Raw genomic sequence first — 17,117 nt, forward strand, 5'->3', positions numbered from 1 at the left:
CACACACACACACACACATCCTGCCCATAACTGCTGCAGGCTCTCGGCAGCAACAAAGCAAACAGCGGGTGAAACTGAAAGTGAAACTGTCTGCTGAGCTCCACTACTTCTCACTCAGTGAAGCTCTTTTCAGATTCAAAATACCTTTGAAGAAATGTATGTTCAGATGCCAAGTAAAGTGCATCATGGCGCGTGCGCGAACCCCCCGCGCTGAAATGGGCGGGACAGAAGCGGAATGTGGTTCTTAAAGAGACAGAGGCCAATTTCAATGTGTTTAGAAGAGGAAGTGAGGAGAAGATAAGTTTATTTTCTATTTAAACATAAAAACAGCATTTTAATAACAACTAAAGGTGACATAGATACTTTAATATGGTATAGTATTTAAATGTATGGCTGAGAAACACATAATATTTCCCCTTTAAGAAATGAGAAGCAACTTGTTGYACCAGTTGGGGTTAAATTACTTGTTGCCAGCTGGAAAATAATCGCCCATGCAATAATTATACAACAGGTGGCTCGTACCTATTTGCTTAGTTAAAKCCAGGTGGTAACTTTTTTTTTGGCCAGGTAGTGTATCTCGTGAAACAGATTGTAATGAAACTCTCAGAAAGAAACCATTGGACGTACATCTATAACTGAATATGTTTGGAGTCAGTCCTATTCAAAATGGCCTCAATAACTAAGATTTAAACACAAGAATGGCTTTCTTTTCTAAAAATGCCTATAAGCGGTGATACCCACTCAACGTTTCTGCTTTGCTTTCAGGGTTTTTCCTGAGGTGGACCCAGCAGGCTCGTCACCTGGAGGAAGTTCAGGAGGAAATAAGGAACATGGTGGTTGAGTGGGTTAGGGTGACGCAATCCGATGCTACTACAGTTCAGTAGAAGCTCAGCTAACATTTAAAGGAATACTGTTGATGTGTTGCATGTATTTTAATGTACAGTCATTTTTTTTACATTTTTATAAAATATATACTATTGAAAGAAAATTGTTTTGTGTCATTTTTAAGGAGTATTCTGACGGGGATTTAAAGTGTAGTAGTCGTGTTAAGTACACAGTATTTTATTGTCTTTCTGAAGTTGTAAGGCTAGCCAAAGACATTATTTCTTTGTGCTCAGTAAAACGACAACAGTGACTAATACGGTATTTTCAATAGAAGAAGCCTATATAACTGACACACCTCCCAGTCCTGTTAAGCTCAGCTAAACAATTCTGACAATAAAAATCCCTGTGCACAGCAAGTCTGCATGTTTGCACACACTGAGCGCTGCACGCTGGAGACTGTAGTCCTGTCCAGTCAAGAGCCACAGCCTGTGGTGATYACACAAAGTGGACAAGAACCATGTACAGTAGCCCAGCATGACTCTCCACCTGCGTACTTATCCAGTGGCTAATGGTAATATTATCAGACATTTAAATGTTGTCTTGCAAGCTCTTTTTTCATAGTTTAGTTTTAGTGGACTAGTTGTGGATTTACTGTGTTTCATCCGTTGGGTTTGAATTTTAAAAAAAAGCTTCAAGGTAAAAGATTTTCTTTTGTTATACACAAAATTTGCGCAACACTGATTATTTTCCAGGTGTAAATGTAATAATTTCGATATGATGACTTTTCCTAAGGGCTTGCGTTAGACATGCAGCTGGGTGGTCTGGTGCGTGGGCCCTCTGTGGCGCCACTGGGCCTGTTTTGTCGTGGTTGTCTCAGCAGTGCGCAGAACCGACCCAGTCGCAGTTTCAGTTCGTCAACCAGGCAGACGATCAGGTGGAACAGTCAGGGGAACCTCAGCGTACACTGTCCCGAGGAGAACCCCCGTGTCCTTATCACAGGTGAAATAACACTCAGTGTTTTATAGTTACCTCTGTCGGATGAACTATTTTCTGCTGTTTCTTAAACATCTGAAGTTGCCAATGTCTTGTTTTGTTTATTTTGTGTGGTTGCAATAAAAGCCGAGTGCCTCTCTGATGAGCACTTCCTGTGACAGTCACGTAGATTCTTGTTACATAAAGAAAATTGAAGAGAAAAAGAACAAAAAGCTACAGCTGTGCTGCCCTTTCCACATTGTTTTCATAGTGCACTTGCTATAGGACCCCCATTTAGACTCACCACAATAGTGTGTGTACAGACAGTGTTAGTCACATAAAAGAGGGGGAATAATAGCCTTGAGGGACATTTTTGTTCTGGAATAAAGCCTTGGGACAAACAGTAACCTATATTTTATTTTGTATTTGTAATTTTTAAATATTGATCCACCTAAAACTTCATGCATATTCATTTGGACATGAATAAAATAGAGGTTTGTCTGTGTACAGGTGGTCTGGGGCAGTTAGGTGTGGGACTCGCTCAGATGTTAAGGTGAGTTTTACRTAAATAAAGTCGGTGAACTTGTTTGACATTTGAATGCCGTTGTATGTGTATTAATATCCAGGAACCAGTACGGGACAGAGAATGTGATCCTGTCAGACATCAAGAAGCCTCCACCTCATGTTTACACCAGTGGTAGGCCAAAACAAAATTCAAAAATAACAGCAGTTTTTTTTTTTTTTTTGTTGCTTTGACTGTATGAACTATGCTTTTAATTTCTGTCACATCTCTGTATTTACTTTTCAGGCCCATTTGTGTATGCTGACGTTCTGGACTATAAACACCTCCGAGAACTGATAATAAATAATCGTATAACTTGGCTGATTCACTACAGCGCTTTGCTCAGTGCCGTGGGTGAAGCTAACATAGCTTTAGCGCGGAAGATTAACATCACAGGTCTGTGTTTAATAAGCCRTTTCTGTACCATGGATGTTTTAAGCTGGTTTGAAGCTGCTCCTGTCTGAGCTTCTGTTGCTCATCCAGGTCTGCATAATGTTCTGGACTTGGCTCTGGAGAACTGCCTTCGCCTTTTCGTCCCCAGCACCATCGGAGCGTTTGGACCCTCTTCTCCTCGTGACCCGGCCCCTGACCTTTGCGTGCAGCGCCCGAGGACCATCTATGGTGTCTCTAAAGTGCACGGAGAGCTGATGGGGGAGGTAAGATGTTACAACGATGATGGCAGAACAAAATTTACAGTCGTTACCATTAAAGGTTTGATTTTTCCTGCAGTATCTTCATCATAAATACGGATTGGACTTCCGCTGCCTGCGTTACCCTGGAGTGATTTCAGCCAACACACCTCCTGGAGGAGGAACGACGGGTATTTTTCACCTCACATTGCTGTATATTTACCAGCTGCTGCTGAAAAGCAATGAATATTCTTCTTTTTTTTTTGCAAATGTCTTTGTGCATATCTGTTAGCAAAATATCTCATGAACCACTAAGCAGATAATCATGAAATTCACAGAAAGTAATCACTGGATGTATGTCTCCAGCTGTTTATCTCTCAGAGTCAGCCTAATGCAAGATGTCTGCCACAGCCAGCTGAACTTTTAGAACAAAAAGCAGGCTATGACTCAGTTAATTTTACAAATATTGATGTAAAATTTGTTGTGATGGCAGTTTAACATTGTCCCCAACAAATACTCTGAGTGCAGGGGATGTGCATTCCTTCAAGGACTGCCACGCCTTTAATTTGCAAYTACATCATAATCATCTAATCAATATCTGTGAACCTTTTCTTTCACAGATTATGCGGTTCAAATCTTCCACGATGCTCTCAGCACAGGCCACCACATGTGCTACTTGCGACCAGACACCCGGCTTCCCATGATGCACATCTCCGACTGCCATCGTGCCACTGTAGAGTTCATGCAGACCCCTGAGTGCCGGCTGTCGTTGCGCACCTATAACATTGCTGCCATGAGCTTCACCCCAGAGGAGTTGGCCCAAGAGATCCGCAAACATCTCCCGCACCTTAAGGTCACCTACAATCCAGATTCTGTGCGCCAGACAATTGGTATGAACTAACACCAAGGTCATTCATACCTAAAAACATCAGTTTTGGTTGTCACCATTTTCCTTGTCCTTTTGCAGCAGACAGCTGGCCCGTGAGAATCGATGACTCCAACGCCAGGAGGGACTGGGACTGGAAACCGGCCTTCGGGCTCGAGGAGCTGGTGTCAGATATGCTGAGCTCTGTTCGAGAAAAGAGGACCAGAGAGGGGCTTCCAGTCAGCTAGCAAAACTTTCTGATGCAAGAATCACTCATGGATTTATTTTTTCGGTCTGTTTTTACCAACGGTTTTCTCTCATTTGATTTATATTAAGCGTCAGCCAGTATCCTGTGGTTTTTTTTTTTTTTTTTGGCTGATTAATCTTCCAGGGATGAACTGTAAATAAAGAGTTTTCAGTCAGAATTTTTTAACAGACAGTTAGACAACATTTACACAACATCTACATTTTTCAGTCTTTTTCACAGAATCATATACTGTTAAATCTTGAGTTTAGTTGTATTTATTTGTTATAAGCAGCATTTTACAAACAAAAAGGTTGTCTTGTTGAAAAAAATATTTTTTGGATTCTGGGAGATTTCATTATTTCATATCATGTTATTCTGGTCACAACCCTCTGTAACAATGTATAACAATATGGAGCAGCAGCACAATTGGAAAAACAAAGTAATCTGGAATCACTCTGAATTGTAAATACTCTATATTCTACATGTCTYATAAAACATCGTTTTGTAATATACAAGAGTCTACAAAATGAAAAAAAAAACACTCATACTCTGGCATTTAACACAAAGCCTTTATTCAATCTGCTTTTAAAGCAGTGTCACTTTGATTAAAAGTAAAAATAAATATTAGCTTAAATATTATCTGAATGTAAATGTTCTGTTTACCAATGCAGTGTACATATATTGTACTAATGATTATAAAGGATTTAGCATAAGTAAAATGGAAAAAAAAGTTTTTGTTTGAAAAAAATATTTACAGAATTAAGTCATACTTTGTTTTACATATATAGATTCATGATCAAGAAATAACTAAAGGTTGTATGAAACCACCTGACATGTAAAAATAAAATTTATCAGCCAATGCTCTTAATTTCACACATTCATTATTATATTTCTGTTACACTGACAGAAATACGGGTGAGATAAGGAGATATAAATTGAATAAAAGCAAGTGAGTGTAAATTTGTTAAATTTATTGACTAAAAGTGAGTAAAAAAAAAATCTTTAGGTTTTTACAGTAGGTGCAGTACTCCTTACTTCCTGTGGGGGCGCACCCTTCATCCGGCGCGGGCTGCTACCACTCGAGCTTCTCCGGGCCGACGCACCTCTTTCTCCGCTGCGCCTGAAACAATCAATTTTCACCGAGGATGGACGCGGGATTCTTCCGCGTAAGAATTTAAAAACCTATACCACATACCGAGGCWCCTTCTTATGATATTGCATGTTGAAATAGTATTTGTTTAAGTCATAAATATGCGGTAAACAGCTTTGGTCTACAGGGCCATATGATGCCGTGCGACGCGGTGTGGTTATGGCTCCGTCTAWCAACTGGTGTTCAGCAATCCTAGATTTTACTCAACATTTTTTTCAACATAGCTGTTCAATGGTTTCSTTTATATTTATGGAAATTATGTTTATGATTTTGCGAGTACGTGATATGTGCTATTTCCAACCTAGCATCGTTTTTTCGGGTTGATTTGCAGACACTCTCAGGAAATAGACGAGCCATTGTGGCTAAGGTATTCGGCCTTGCTTGGCATAAGATGGCGCCTGGTTTATCAAGCTAGTCACGACCATTATAAACATTGCGGTCATTTAATCTGAAATTGACGTTTAGCTGTATTGAATAGTGGTATTAATGAGTAAGTGCTTATTATTACAAACAGGCGTTTAGTTAACTTAAATTATGTGTATTCATCTTGTTTTTACTTGTACTTTTATGACTGAAAGTGATGTTTTTTTTATTTTGCCTGTTCTTGTGAGGCACTTTGCAATTTTATAACTATGAGGTCCTATACAAATACATTTTACTTATTTACTTACTTATTATAGCTTGAAACATGTGGCTAATATTAGCCTAGCCTAGCCTAGCCTATCACCGTTTTCAGGTTAGCTTCAGTATGTCGTGTCCCGGATTGACCGCTTCAATTAATGTTTTATTTTAGGGTACGAGTGCGGAGCAAGACAACCGGTTCAGCAACAAACAGAAGAAACTCCTGAAGCAGCTGAAATTCGCAGAATGTCTGGACAAGAAGGTATGAACCGCTAAATCAAATATTTTGTGTAAGAGATGCACACTTTGTAATGTGTGGATATACCTTGTTACTGGTGATTGTTTTTTAATTATTATTATTTTATTTTTTAATAGTTTACCATGTTGACTAATTTCAAGACATWTGTTTCCTTTTTTCAGACAAAACATGTTCTTAAAGACACGTTTGTAAACACTAGTATAAACCAGTTCACCCACCTTCTCATTAATGTGCTTTTTCTCCTCTATGTATTCTAATTTCTTGCGTTTATTTTTAATAGGTATAATAATTATTAATTGTACATGGTATTTCTGAATATTATTATTATCATTATCATCATTATTATTATTCAAGGCTTTAAGAAATTAGTATGATAAGCTTTATCAAGCTGTGTGAAGCTGACACCCCACCCACACAAAAAATCCAAACAAGTAAGCGGATTGGTTAGTGCTTCGTTTGTGCAGGTTTGTGCAGCTAAAATGAGCGTTTGTGCTGTTGTAGTTTTTGAGATATTAAGCATTATGTCTTTAGCTCATTATGATGTCACCATCCCCCCAGCAACCTCCGAAATTAACCAAAACAGTATACTTTTTTTGTGCTTCGTTTGTGCAGCTTAGTGCAGTAGAAATGAGCGTTTGTGCTGTTACAGTTTTGGAGATATTACAAGTTTTTACTTTAACGCGATGACATCATCGTCCCCYCAGCAHGCTCCGAAATGGTGACGTCATCGGCCGAATTTATAACTGCTAATATCTCGAAAACAAAAGCTGCACAAACGACAGTTTTTACTGCACAAACCTGCACAAACGGAGCACTAACGACCTAGCCCACTTTGGTTAGGTTTTGGAGCGATATGGGGTGATGGTTAACTCTGGATGACCAAAAAATATAATATTTAATATCTCAGAAACCAAAACGGCACAAACGACACTTTGAACKGCACAAACGGAGCACTAACGATTCTGACTATTTGATGGATTTTTTGACGTGGGTGGGGTGTCAGCTTCACACAGCTGCTTTATCAGCCTTGAAGTGTGCTTTTCCCTTTTTAATCTTTGTTTTTACTCATGTGCTTCATCCTTAGGTGGACATGACCAAAGTGAACCTAGAGGTCATCAAACCATGGATTACCCAACGTGTGACAGAGATTCTGGGCTTTGAGGATGATGTGGTCATAGAGTTCATTTTCAATCAACTTGAAGAAAAGGTAAAGTATTTCACTCTTTTTTTTTTCCTCTGTGAGAATTGTTGCTAATGTGATGGCATTGGTTAGCCTGTAAGAAGGGATGTGAACAAATAATTGCAGATCCTAGTCAAACTAAAATTGAAAGGGTAAATTAAAAAAAATAGGTTTGCAACTTGATTTCTGATGAATTTGACATGTTTTGCTGTTATGTGACAAAGTGCCTTTTTATTCAGCAGTCTTCTAATGATGATGTGATTTATGATTTAAAAGGCCTGAACCAATATGGATGTTATACCTTGCATCAGAAGTATAGCACCAACATCTATTTAGCTCTCTCCTGAGCCCAAAGTCTCTGAGCCCAGCTCTCCCTTCATGATGAAGTGTGTGTTTTGAGGTGAGTTTTATACAGGGATCATCTATATCATGTCAGTGAAAGACACAATTGAACAGTGCCATAATCATATTCTCTGTAGGTATTTGTAGTGCTTAATCAGACTGCTAAGATCCCTCTAAAATGTGACTAAATTAACAGGTTTAAACAAGGAAAGATTTAGGATTAAACCAGTTTTTACTTTATTTTATTGTCTTTCTGAAAAGTATTGTCTCACTGACCCTTGATCACAAGGTTCATGTCAAATGCACCTCTGTTCAATCTGAAGTGTACCATGTTACTCTTCTAACCACACTTTACATTGGCTGTTTCCATCCAGTTGTCAAAATACTTTTGAACAAAACACTAATTTGTTGCTAAATAGAAAATTAACTTTACCCGTAATTTCGTTTATTTTTATTGAGAACGTTATCAAAAGTGTGCAGCATTGTTAAAAACATTAGGTGTGGCTTATATAATAAAAGAAAAAAGTAAGTGGAACCCACATCTGAAATAATGAAGACACAAAACTAGTAGCCATTGCTGAAAACAAGGTAAAATATAAACATTTTTATGGATTTTATTTGATCCATGCATATTTTATAATTCTTTTGTGTTATGTTTCAGAGTAGTCATTACTATTCATGTGTAGATTCTTTATCCATGACATTGACGACAAATTAACTAGACTTATTTTCTTATTTTTCAGTCAAGATTATTTTCCCAAGGGTAAAGTGGCCAATTTTTTATCTTTTACACATTTTACACATGACTTATTCTCCCAAAAATACATTAACAACTCTTTCAAAGGTGGCTATGGATTTTATTTTAGTAAAGTTTTTTTTAATAACTTCAAAAAAGGACATTGATGGAAACTTTAAGACATATCAGTGACAAAAAACAAAAMCAAGCAGAGTGCATTGTTTTTGCTAATTATTTAACTTTCAACCACTGGAGGTCAGAAAAGCAAGATTTTCAACTGCAAGGAACAATACTTTTCAGTTTAAAACTTTACTTTTACATTCATTGAATGCAATATTTGTTTTATTATTACAGTAATAAATATGAACTGTGCTCATAAAAACTAAAATATTTAGAAAACCAATTCATGCAAGTCCTTTATCCCATAGATAATTAAAAAAAAMCCTTGTCTTCAAGTTTTATTWAATTTTTTATTGATAAATCACTATAATCCACTGATGCATTAAACCATTTGGTGTTTCAGGACAGCTAATCATTTATATTGTACATTTGATTTGCTGCAAACTTAAAAAAAAATAATAATTACAATATTCTAATAAAAAACTGAATGCAAGTTTTGGCATCTATGCAAACTGGCCTTGTTTAGGACTTTAATTTTTCTAATGTGCCAAAATTTCTAGATTTTTATTTTACTTTTGCATCTGTGTCATTGGCATGATTATTAAAAACATGATTTGTTCTACTTTTTTGTTTTTTCTTACCTGTTGTTGGGAGGGGGTGTTGCTAAAGCTAATTGTAAAGAGAATGCATACATGGTGGAAATAAAGGGTGCTGTAATAAAATTGAGATTAAAGTATGTCTCAATTTTATCACTTGTTAAAATAAAAAAATATTTCATTTTTTGTGTAACTGTGTACTCATTATTGCTTGTTCGTCTCTTGCAATTTAGATAAATGATATAACATTAAGCTCAAGGTGGTTGAGTCTCAAGCAGTAGGGAGGCGGAAGCAAGCCAATGGAGCTCCGTGCCCACTGATCCCACGGGACTCACTGAAGACACCGGAACTGTACTTGCAGTGTTGGGTTTTAAAGCACTCTGTATTGTGGTTATTTGTTTAACCTCTCAAGTGTAGACTGTGGGGAGACTGGGAAATGGGGGGTGAGGGTGGGGTGGGGGTAGTAACATAGAAATGAAAACTAGTAGGCTAGAAAAGAAAAGGGGAAAAACTTCATCAAAGTGCTGTTTTGAGAGATTGTTTGATTTGTTTAGGGTCTTAAACAGTATTATTGCATGCTGTATTTACATGACTAGATATGTCTCCCCTCAGCTAACTCGCATTGAGTTTCAAGGGTTTGTGAGTTCAGTAAAGAATGAGTAAAATATTTTATTTTGTTAAGTGAGCCCAATAATAGACCCAAATATGTTTTTTCTAGTTAGAATAATACATGATTTTGGTAAGGATAACAAAATTTCTCAGGTTTAGTTTAGACATGGCTAGAAGGTGGGGAGCCCCATTTGTGGGACCCTGCCTGCCTCACMCTGATGTTTTCAATTGTTTCAATGGACATTTGTTTTCCCTCTCCCCCTTCGTGTGTATGTTGCAGCACCCTGATAGCAAGATGATGCAGATCAACCTGACAGGGTTCCTGAATGGAAAGAATGCCCGCGAGTTCATGAAAGACCTGTGGCCCCTGCTTTTAAGTGCCCAAGAGAACATTGCTGGCATCCCCTCAGCGTTTCTGGAACAAAAGAAAGAGGAAATCMGACAGAGACAGGTGATAATAACTTAAGTAGTTTTAGAAAATACAAGAAACTTGAACAGAAAATACTAATTAACTGATATGAACAAGTCTTGATATAAGCATGTATATAAAAAGAACAGATTATGTTTTACAAACTAAAAGGATGTGCATTTCTCTGGTAAAGTATTAAATACAACTACTATTTGTCTGGCAGATTGAACAAGAGAAGCTTGCTTCCCAGAGAAAAGGGGATGAAGATAAAAAGGAAAAGGACACCAGAGAGAGGGCTCAGTCAAAGAGTCCTAGAAGGTAGGATTTTGATTTTAGTATATTTGATTATTACAAATTATTTTATTTTTTTATTTACCCTGTTAACATTGTTGCATATAATGTATTAATGCTGCTGTTTAACATTTGTTTTGGTGACAGTGTTGATTTAAAACCATGAGTTGTGAAAAGCCCAGTTGAAATTTTGCTTCCATGTCAGTTTATTGGACCTTGCACTATTATCTTTGGTCAGGCGGAAGACGAGATCACCATCACCACGGCGAAGATCACCTGTAAAGCGGGAAAGGAAACGTAGCCCATCGCGATCTCCAAGACGCAAACCCAGTCCAGTTGCTGAGAGCTCACCTCCTCCACCTTTGCTGCAGTCTTCCACGAGAGTTACACAGCCGCTTGTGGAACCAGATACGTCCGGAAAAAGCCCAACAGAACCAGTCATTCAAGAAGCATCTTCTACTGAGTTAGTGCAATCTTTCCTTTTTGTTTTTGAAGAGGTTTTGTTTCTAAAGCATACATTCAGAGTTAATACTTTTTATTCACCCCCAAACACATTTTCTTCTTCTTCTGCAGAGATGCGGTTGTAGAGTCGGCAGTTGCAGACTCAGTCTCTGAGGTTAAAGAGACGTCCCCAGAAAAACCTCCCAAGAAAGAAGAAAGACCAAGATCTCGTGAACGAGACCTGAGGAGAGAGAAACCTCATCACCGTTCCCGCTCTCGTTCTCATTCCCGCCCCCGCAGACGACGCTCCCGTTCAAGGTGATGTGTGTAAAATGTCTTTTTCAGGTTTTTGTAAAATGAAACATTTTTCTATGGGAGGAAATGGCTTTGAGTTTAGGTTTCTAAGTTTGCTCTCTTCTTTTACATCAGGTCTTACTCACCTCGTAGAAGACAAAGTCCCAGAAGGAGAATGTCACCTCGTCGAAGAAGTCCCCCTAGGCGTGGCCCCACTGGTTCCAGACACAGACACAGGCGTTCTCCTGTCCGCAGGTCAGTGAGGTGAAGGGTAGAATCCTATATTATTATTTTATTTCCTTTTTCTTTGCTTTAATTGACCTAAATGTGTGCGACTAGTAGTGTCTGTGAAAAGTGTTTGTGCCTTAATTCTGATCATTAAATTCTAGGAGACGTTCTCGTTCTGCTTCACCCTCTGGCAGCAGCTCCTCTGGTTCGCGCTCCCCTAAAAAACCCGTGAAGAGAATTTCTACCACACCGCCTCGAAARCAAGTCCATCGTCTGGACACTTCCATCAGCCCTGCGGCAAAGGACAAAAGGTCACCGTCTCCACGAGCAAGAAGAGGCAGAGGCTCTGTTTCCCCTCCCAGGTCATCAGGTACATGTCTCTTTCTGCTTACTTGTTATGTTTAAATATGATCATTTTGTTGTTGTTTATTATTAAACCAAACTTCCATGGCACTKGTCAGAAACTTAATGGTTTACATTTCAGAGGAGGACCAAAATGAAAAGGGGATAGCAGCGGATTCGGTGCAGCAGCGACGTCAGTATCGCAGACAGAATCAACAGTCTTCTTCAGGTAATAAATGTTTTTATGCTAATTTCTTCACCCTTTCCCAACTCCCTCTGTTGGCTGTCATCTTGTCTTCATCATCGCTTAAACCTTAGAAGTGTTCTAACACCGAAACCTTGGTGTCTTTTATTTCCAATGTGCAGATAAGAGCCACCTTAAAACAGTTGTTGATTATTGTTTGATTTGTTTTCAGATTCAGGATCATCCTCTTCAGAAGATGAGGGGCCCAAGAGGCCAAACACAGGTCCTGGTGCCAGAAATGGTGAAGTCAGGAGGAGACGTAGCCGTACRCCCTCACCTCGTAGGCGACATAGGGAAGCCTCCCCAAGGTCAGATATCGAACTAAGCATTATCCCCTAATTTACACTAGAAACAGTTCTGCGGTGCGCAGTTTGCAGCCGTTTGTTTAGACCTCAATTTATACAGCGTTACCTCCGCTCAGGTCCACTCCTGTACAAAAGCACAGAGGCGTGTGCAGGAAATGTGAGCTCGCGTGATAAATCCAGTGATAAATGTGGAATCTGAGCAAAAGAATTCATTCWRCGAAAGACGAACTCTAAACCYAGCTGAAACTGCATCACTGTTGTCTATTTGAAACTTTTGATTTCAAAATAAAATCCAAGTATATTATGTGTGTCTTATGGCTGGGCGGTATGATCTCAAATTCCTGTCACATTATAAATTGAATCCCTTCACAGTAACGGTATATATTGCGGTAGAAAATTATCATGAAAAGCAAAGATAATGTAATTTTTAGAGCATTTATTTTGCAGAAAACTAATCATAATCAAAGCCAGCATTTTTCTGTAGTGCAAATGAACAGAAGTACAAAAGAATGTTTTCTATATATTGCAAAACGGTTTTAACAACAAACTGAAAAATTTCTCAAATTTTCAACGATATTAAAGTAAAGTAGATGTTATAACTAGTACTTCAAATAAAATTGGTCATTTAGACATAAAAAACATCATAAGTTGGCATAAGTTGGCTAAAATGTTATAGTGTGACAGGACCTTAAGCTGCACATAGTCCTAGTCATAAAACAAATTTAGATAACAGGAATGTAAATATGGTGAAGCCAAAAAAATGTCAAATTGGCCTGCCATACAATGAGCTTCTGCCTGTTGAACTTATCAGCTGCTGCGCTCTCATCTTCATCATCAGAGCAGCAGCCGACTGTTACATTAGCAACATGGATTTATGACCGAACGAACATCCACATCCTTTTTTTTTATCTCTCTGGGTAACAATATATAAACAATTTTTTTTTTCTGTCATACGTTCTGTCTTGCTCGTGGAGACAGCGACCGTTCTGTCGTAACTGACAACAGGAAGGTTGAGGGTAAAATTCTACCGTAGGCCAACTTCATATTGTTTCTACCGTATATTGCATATATTGCACATCTCTAGTGTGTCTGCATATTCTGCATTCTGCATGTTACCATCCGCTTCCCAAACAGAATGATACATTTTGTCAGTATTTGTGTATAAATGTATTCATGTATTTATTAATATAGCTAAGATTTCAACATGTTTTGCTTGTTCCTTTTCCTGTCGGTGYGATGTGATCTTTGTAGATTGACTCCGGAGCAGCTCAGGCGTCCGGCAAAAATAGGGTCGAATCTAATTTTGGTGGATTGCTGTCCTCTCACCGCTGCCTCGCAAATATTATCATTGAKTATAATGGTTGCAGAGGTAGAAGCRCAGTGGAGTGAAACCACATCTAGTATAAATTAAGGGTAAATACTCGATTCTATTTTCATGTGTTCTTCAGCAAACRCTTTTGTATTCCTACAGGAGAAGACGATCCCCGTCTCCTGGACGCAGGCGTCGTTCACCCTCTCCCCCACGACGACGCAGATCTCCCTCTCCTCCTAGACGCAGGTATGGTCATATTCTGGCTCTAGGGTTTTGCTATGAAAGGTTTAAATAACATTACTAATTTTCAAAACGCTTTTTTCTAGGTCTCCTTCACCACCACCTCGTCGTAGATCTTTGTCTCCCAGACGTTATTCTCCCCCTATCCAACGTCGCTACAGCCCCTCACCTTTACCGCCACAGAAAAGGAAGATATCAGGTTCTCCCACAAAACGCTCTTCTCCAGGTCCCAAACGACGCACCTCTAGGTCTCCTAAACGCAGAAGCTCTCCCCCACCAAGAAGACGCTCTCCGCCTTCTTCTAGTTCTCCACCTAGACACAGGGGGAGCCCCATCCTGTCCTCAACCAGGCCAAGCAGGGATACACGATCCCCTATTGCAGGTGCCAGGCGTCTCTCTCCATCACCTGCAAACCGCAGCCATGCTGTTAGGCGATCCACTAGTCCCCAGGGGCGCTTTGCTTCCTCCACTATGTCTCCATCTAACCAGAGGAGACAACAGTCCCCTTCACACAGCAGTAAGCTCATCCGCAGGGTGTCTCGCACTCCAGAGCCACGCAACAAAAGGTAAACAAAACACAAGCCTTTGGAAGAATGTTTAGTCATGTTTGAATGTTTTAATACTATTCCTAATCTTTCAACAGAACCTCACCAAGCCCTAAGTATATGAGGAGAGCATCCTCCAGGTCCAGATCAGTTTCCCCTCAACCAGCTGCTCAGAAACGTCCAGCCCCTGCATCTGCCTCCCCATCTCCTACTCGTTCTGCCAGTGGTTCTCCTCCACCCCCAGTCAAAAAAGTCAATAGTGGTTCTGGCAGTCAGTCTCCAGCTAAGGTTTGAACTTGTTGTCAAATTTGCACCATAATTTATTGTATGATAAGAAAAAAGAAATCAATAAAAAAAGTTCTTTATTATAAAACGATGTTCATCAAGTGAAGTGTTAAGATTGTAGCCAATATGGGTCATTTTTACATTTCTTCACTGATTTTGTTACTGGAGATTTGTATAAATCTACATACCGTATTTTTCGGACCATAAGCCGCACCGGACTATAAGCCGCACCCCCAACATTAAACAAAACAAAAAACAGTACACCCAAATTTGCCGTCAAAAAAGTGAATTCAACATCAAAACATAAAAAGCAAACCTTTAGGAATTCAAGTTCGGAGGAATACGGTTCATTTAACTGACCTTATTTTGGTAGTTTTCTTTAACAGTTTCTGGTCCAACAAAACGTCTCATTCATCGTCCTCCAGCACACTGAAACCATCGTCCTCCTCTTCAGTGTCAGAGTCAAACAAGCTGAGAAAAGCTGTGTCACACAGCGGTATCTGTTCAGTGTTGCTTTCCGTGTCGCTGTGCTCCCGGGGTATTGCTGGCTCTGAAGCTGTGGTGGGAAAGCCCTCCTGCTCCAGCATACGTCACTGCATGGGATTCCTTCCCCGGGGAGTGCAATGAGGAAAAAAAAAAGTCCGCGGCTCTTCACTCGACGTTTATCCACAAACTGGTCCTGGATTAAGCTCCAAAGTTTTTATCAGTCAGATTCCACCGTGAAAAATGTCTGTTTTATCCCCTTTTATGAGTTTTTGGCCATTGACTATCTTTAAATCGCTGCTTCCTGGTACAACAGTCGGCTCTGGAAGCGATCRCTTTTTTTTTTCTTTTCTTTTTTTTTGAAGCGAGTGGTTGAAGCAAATGGAGCATAAGAGCCCCCTGGTGGCTGAAGAAATAAATCCATGTATAAGCYGYACCGGTCTATAAGCCGCATGGTTCAAAGTTCAGGAAAAAAGTYGCGGCTTATAGTCCGAAAAATACGGTACTTCTGTAAAGACACAAGAAATCTCACCAAATTCTGTTGTGGCATAATCATCATTTAACAAGTTAACTGTGAACACCGTTTATATTTATATTTACACATAACTAGTAGCATCATTTTTACAAAAAAATGTGTTTGTTTGCAGACTTCGGATGTTGAAGGTGGTGGAAAGAAAAAGAAGAAGAAGAAGGAAAAGAAACACAAGAAAGAGAAAAAACACAAAAAGCACAAGAAGCATAAAAAGGAAAAAAACAGCAGCGTGACTGAGACTCAAGAGAACCGGGGTGCAGAGGAGGACGGTGGATCAAGAAAGGTAGTCAGAGGCAGACAGGGTATTAATATTTAGTAGTAATTTTTTCCCCCACACCTTACCATTCTGAATACTCATGAGTGCATGCTAAACTCTAGTGGTTAATTAAGGCAGATGATGAAATCATACTGGTTAAATATGTCTTCAGTGTTTAGTATCACTGTATTTAGGTTTCTAAATGTAATAAGATCTTTTTTTTCTTTTATTAAGGATTCAGAGAGTGAAGCTGACGATGGTTTGGATGATCTGGAAAAGCACCTTCGAGAAAAGGCCCTGCGCTCAATGAGGAAGGCCCAGATGTCTCCATCGCAGATGTCATGAGAACAAGAGGCTAATGATTTTTCCTATTACTTTTGCTGTTTGTTATCGACCCGGTTCAGCATACAAATTTCTGATTTGTCTTGTTTCTTTTTACTGGTTTGGTACATTCTGGAGAGTTCCCTAACTTCATTTGTCAGATAGTTTATTATCTAAACTGTAAAGAAGCTTGTGTTAATATTTTGAAATTCTTAAGTGGGAAAATATTTAATTTCAGAAGTTTGAGTTGGGCAGGTTAATGATATATTTGTCTATGTACAGTAGATTCCATAGAGAAATGATCGCATGTGCATCGTCTCTAGTGTGCATGAACCACTGACCTTGTGAAGAGCGTAAAGAAAAAACACCTTAAGGTAACATGCTGTTACCAACGCCTTTTCCTTGTGGAAACTGTCAGTTATGTACACCTAGCAGCTGTAACAAAAATGTCCCGTTTCATAATCTGACTTGAGGGAGGTGTTTGGCATCATTTAACCTGCTTTTTTCCAACTTTGAAATTGTCTTGTTTGAAGAATAAAGCGTTTAAGAGTGAACCGTTTATTTTATTTTTTTCTAAACCAATTGATATGCAATTTTTGTTGATATCCATGTTCTGAGCTGTTTTTGTGGGACTGCTTTAGTGTATGATTTTGTATTTAGAAACCATGGCCCTTGTCTTGTCATCTTTTCAGAATTAAAACTTTTTTTTAGGATCAGTGTTATTTGTTTTTATTTTTATGTTTACGTTTCAACAAACATAAAAAATTGTGCAAGAATTGGTGTAATTAGACGAAAKATTAATGGCTCCGCTCCTTACTGTTCTGCCGGCGCATGATCCGGCTAGAAGTGGCGAGAGACATCTGAGGATGCCTTCAA

General features: G+C 39.0%; 3 protein-coding genes across 9 annotated transcripts in view; all 3 read left to right on the forward strand.

Moving 5' to 3' along the window:
- The window catches only part of LOC106535197 (myotubularin-related protein 9), a gene marked incomplete at its 5' end in the record, with an annotated part of 5,423 nt that extends 4,435 nt beyond the window's left edge, over positions 1 to 988 (forward strand). For both annotated transcript variants that reach the window (XM_014032139.1, XM_014032140.1), the window contains 1 exon segment: positions 766 to 988. In XM_014032139.1, the coding sequence (XP_013887593.1) occupies positions 766 to 884 (119 nt within the window).
- Positions 989 to 1,219: 231 nt separating this feature from the next.
- On the forward strand, positions 1,220 to 4,968 carry tdh2 (L-threonine dehydrogenase 2). Of its 2 annotated transcripts, none has more exons than XM_014032145.1 (9): positions 1,220 to 1,396; positions 1,618 to 1,824; positions 2,308 to 2,350; positions 2,424 to 2,494; positions 2,606 to 2,755; positions 2,843 to 3,015; positions 3,089 to 3,179; positions 3,609 to 3,878; positions 3,956 to 4,968. In XM_014032145.1, exons 1-9 carry the CDS (start codon positions 1,360 to 1,362, stop codon positions 4,099 to 4,101), a joined length of 1,188 nt encoding a protein of 395 aa, XP_013887599.1. In that variant the 5' UTR covers positions 1,220 to 1,359; the 3' UTR covers positions 4,102 to 4,968. The 2 variants fall into 2 exon arrangements, with proteins under 2 accessions (XP_013887599.1, XP_013887600.1); XM_014032146.1 differs by having other exon boundaries at positions 1,223 to 1,521.
- Positions 4,969 to 5,160: 192 nt separating this feature from the next.
- srrm1 (serine/arginine repetitive matrix 1) lies at positions 5,161 to 16,954 on the forward strand. 5 transcript variants are annotated; one of them, XM_014032147.1, is made up of 16 exons: positions 5,161 to 5,266; positions 6,044 to 6,133; positions 7,215 to 7,337; positions 9,994 to 10,164; positions 10,346 to 10,440; positions 10,652 to 10,876; positions 10,987 to 11,172; positions 11,284 to 11,403; positions 11,538 to 11,746; positions 11,861 to 11,947; positions 12,135 to 12,270; positions 13,739 to 13,825; positions 13,906 to 14,385; positions 14,463 to 14,652; positions 15,780 to 15,947; positions 16,155 to 16,954. In XM_014032147.1, exons 1-16 carry the CDS (start codon positions 5,246 to 5,248, stop codon positions 16,263 to 16,265), a joined length of 2,499 nt encoding a protein of 832 aa, XP_013887601.1. In that variant the 5' UTR covers positions 5,161 to 5,245; the 3' UTR covers positions 16,266 to 16,954. The 5 variants fall into 5 exon arrangements, with proteins under 5 accessions (XP_013887601.1, XP_013887602.1, XP_013887603.1 ...); XM_014032148.1 differs by having other exon boundaries at positions 11,571 to 11,746; XM_014032149.1 differs by having other exon boundaries at positions 11,574 to 11,746.
- The last annotated feature ends 163 nt before the right edge of the window (positions 16,955 to 17,117 follow it).

This window comes from Austrofundulus limnaeus, unplaced genomic scaffold, assembly GCF_001266775.1.
Source record: "Austrofundulus limnaeus strain Quisiro unplaced genomic scaffold, Austrofundulus_limnaeus-1.0 Scaffold1383, whole genome shotgun sequence".
Lineage (NCBI taxonomy): Eukaryota > Metazoa > Chordata > Actinopteri > Cyprinodontiformes > Rivulidae > Austrofundulus > Austrofundulus limnaeus.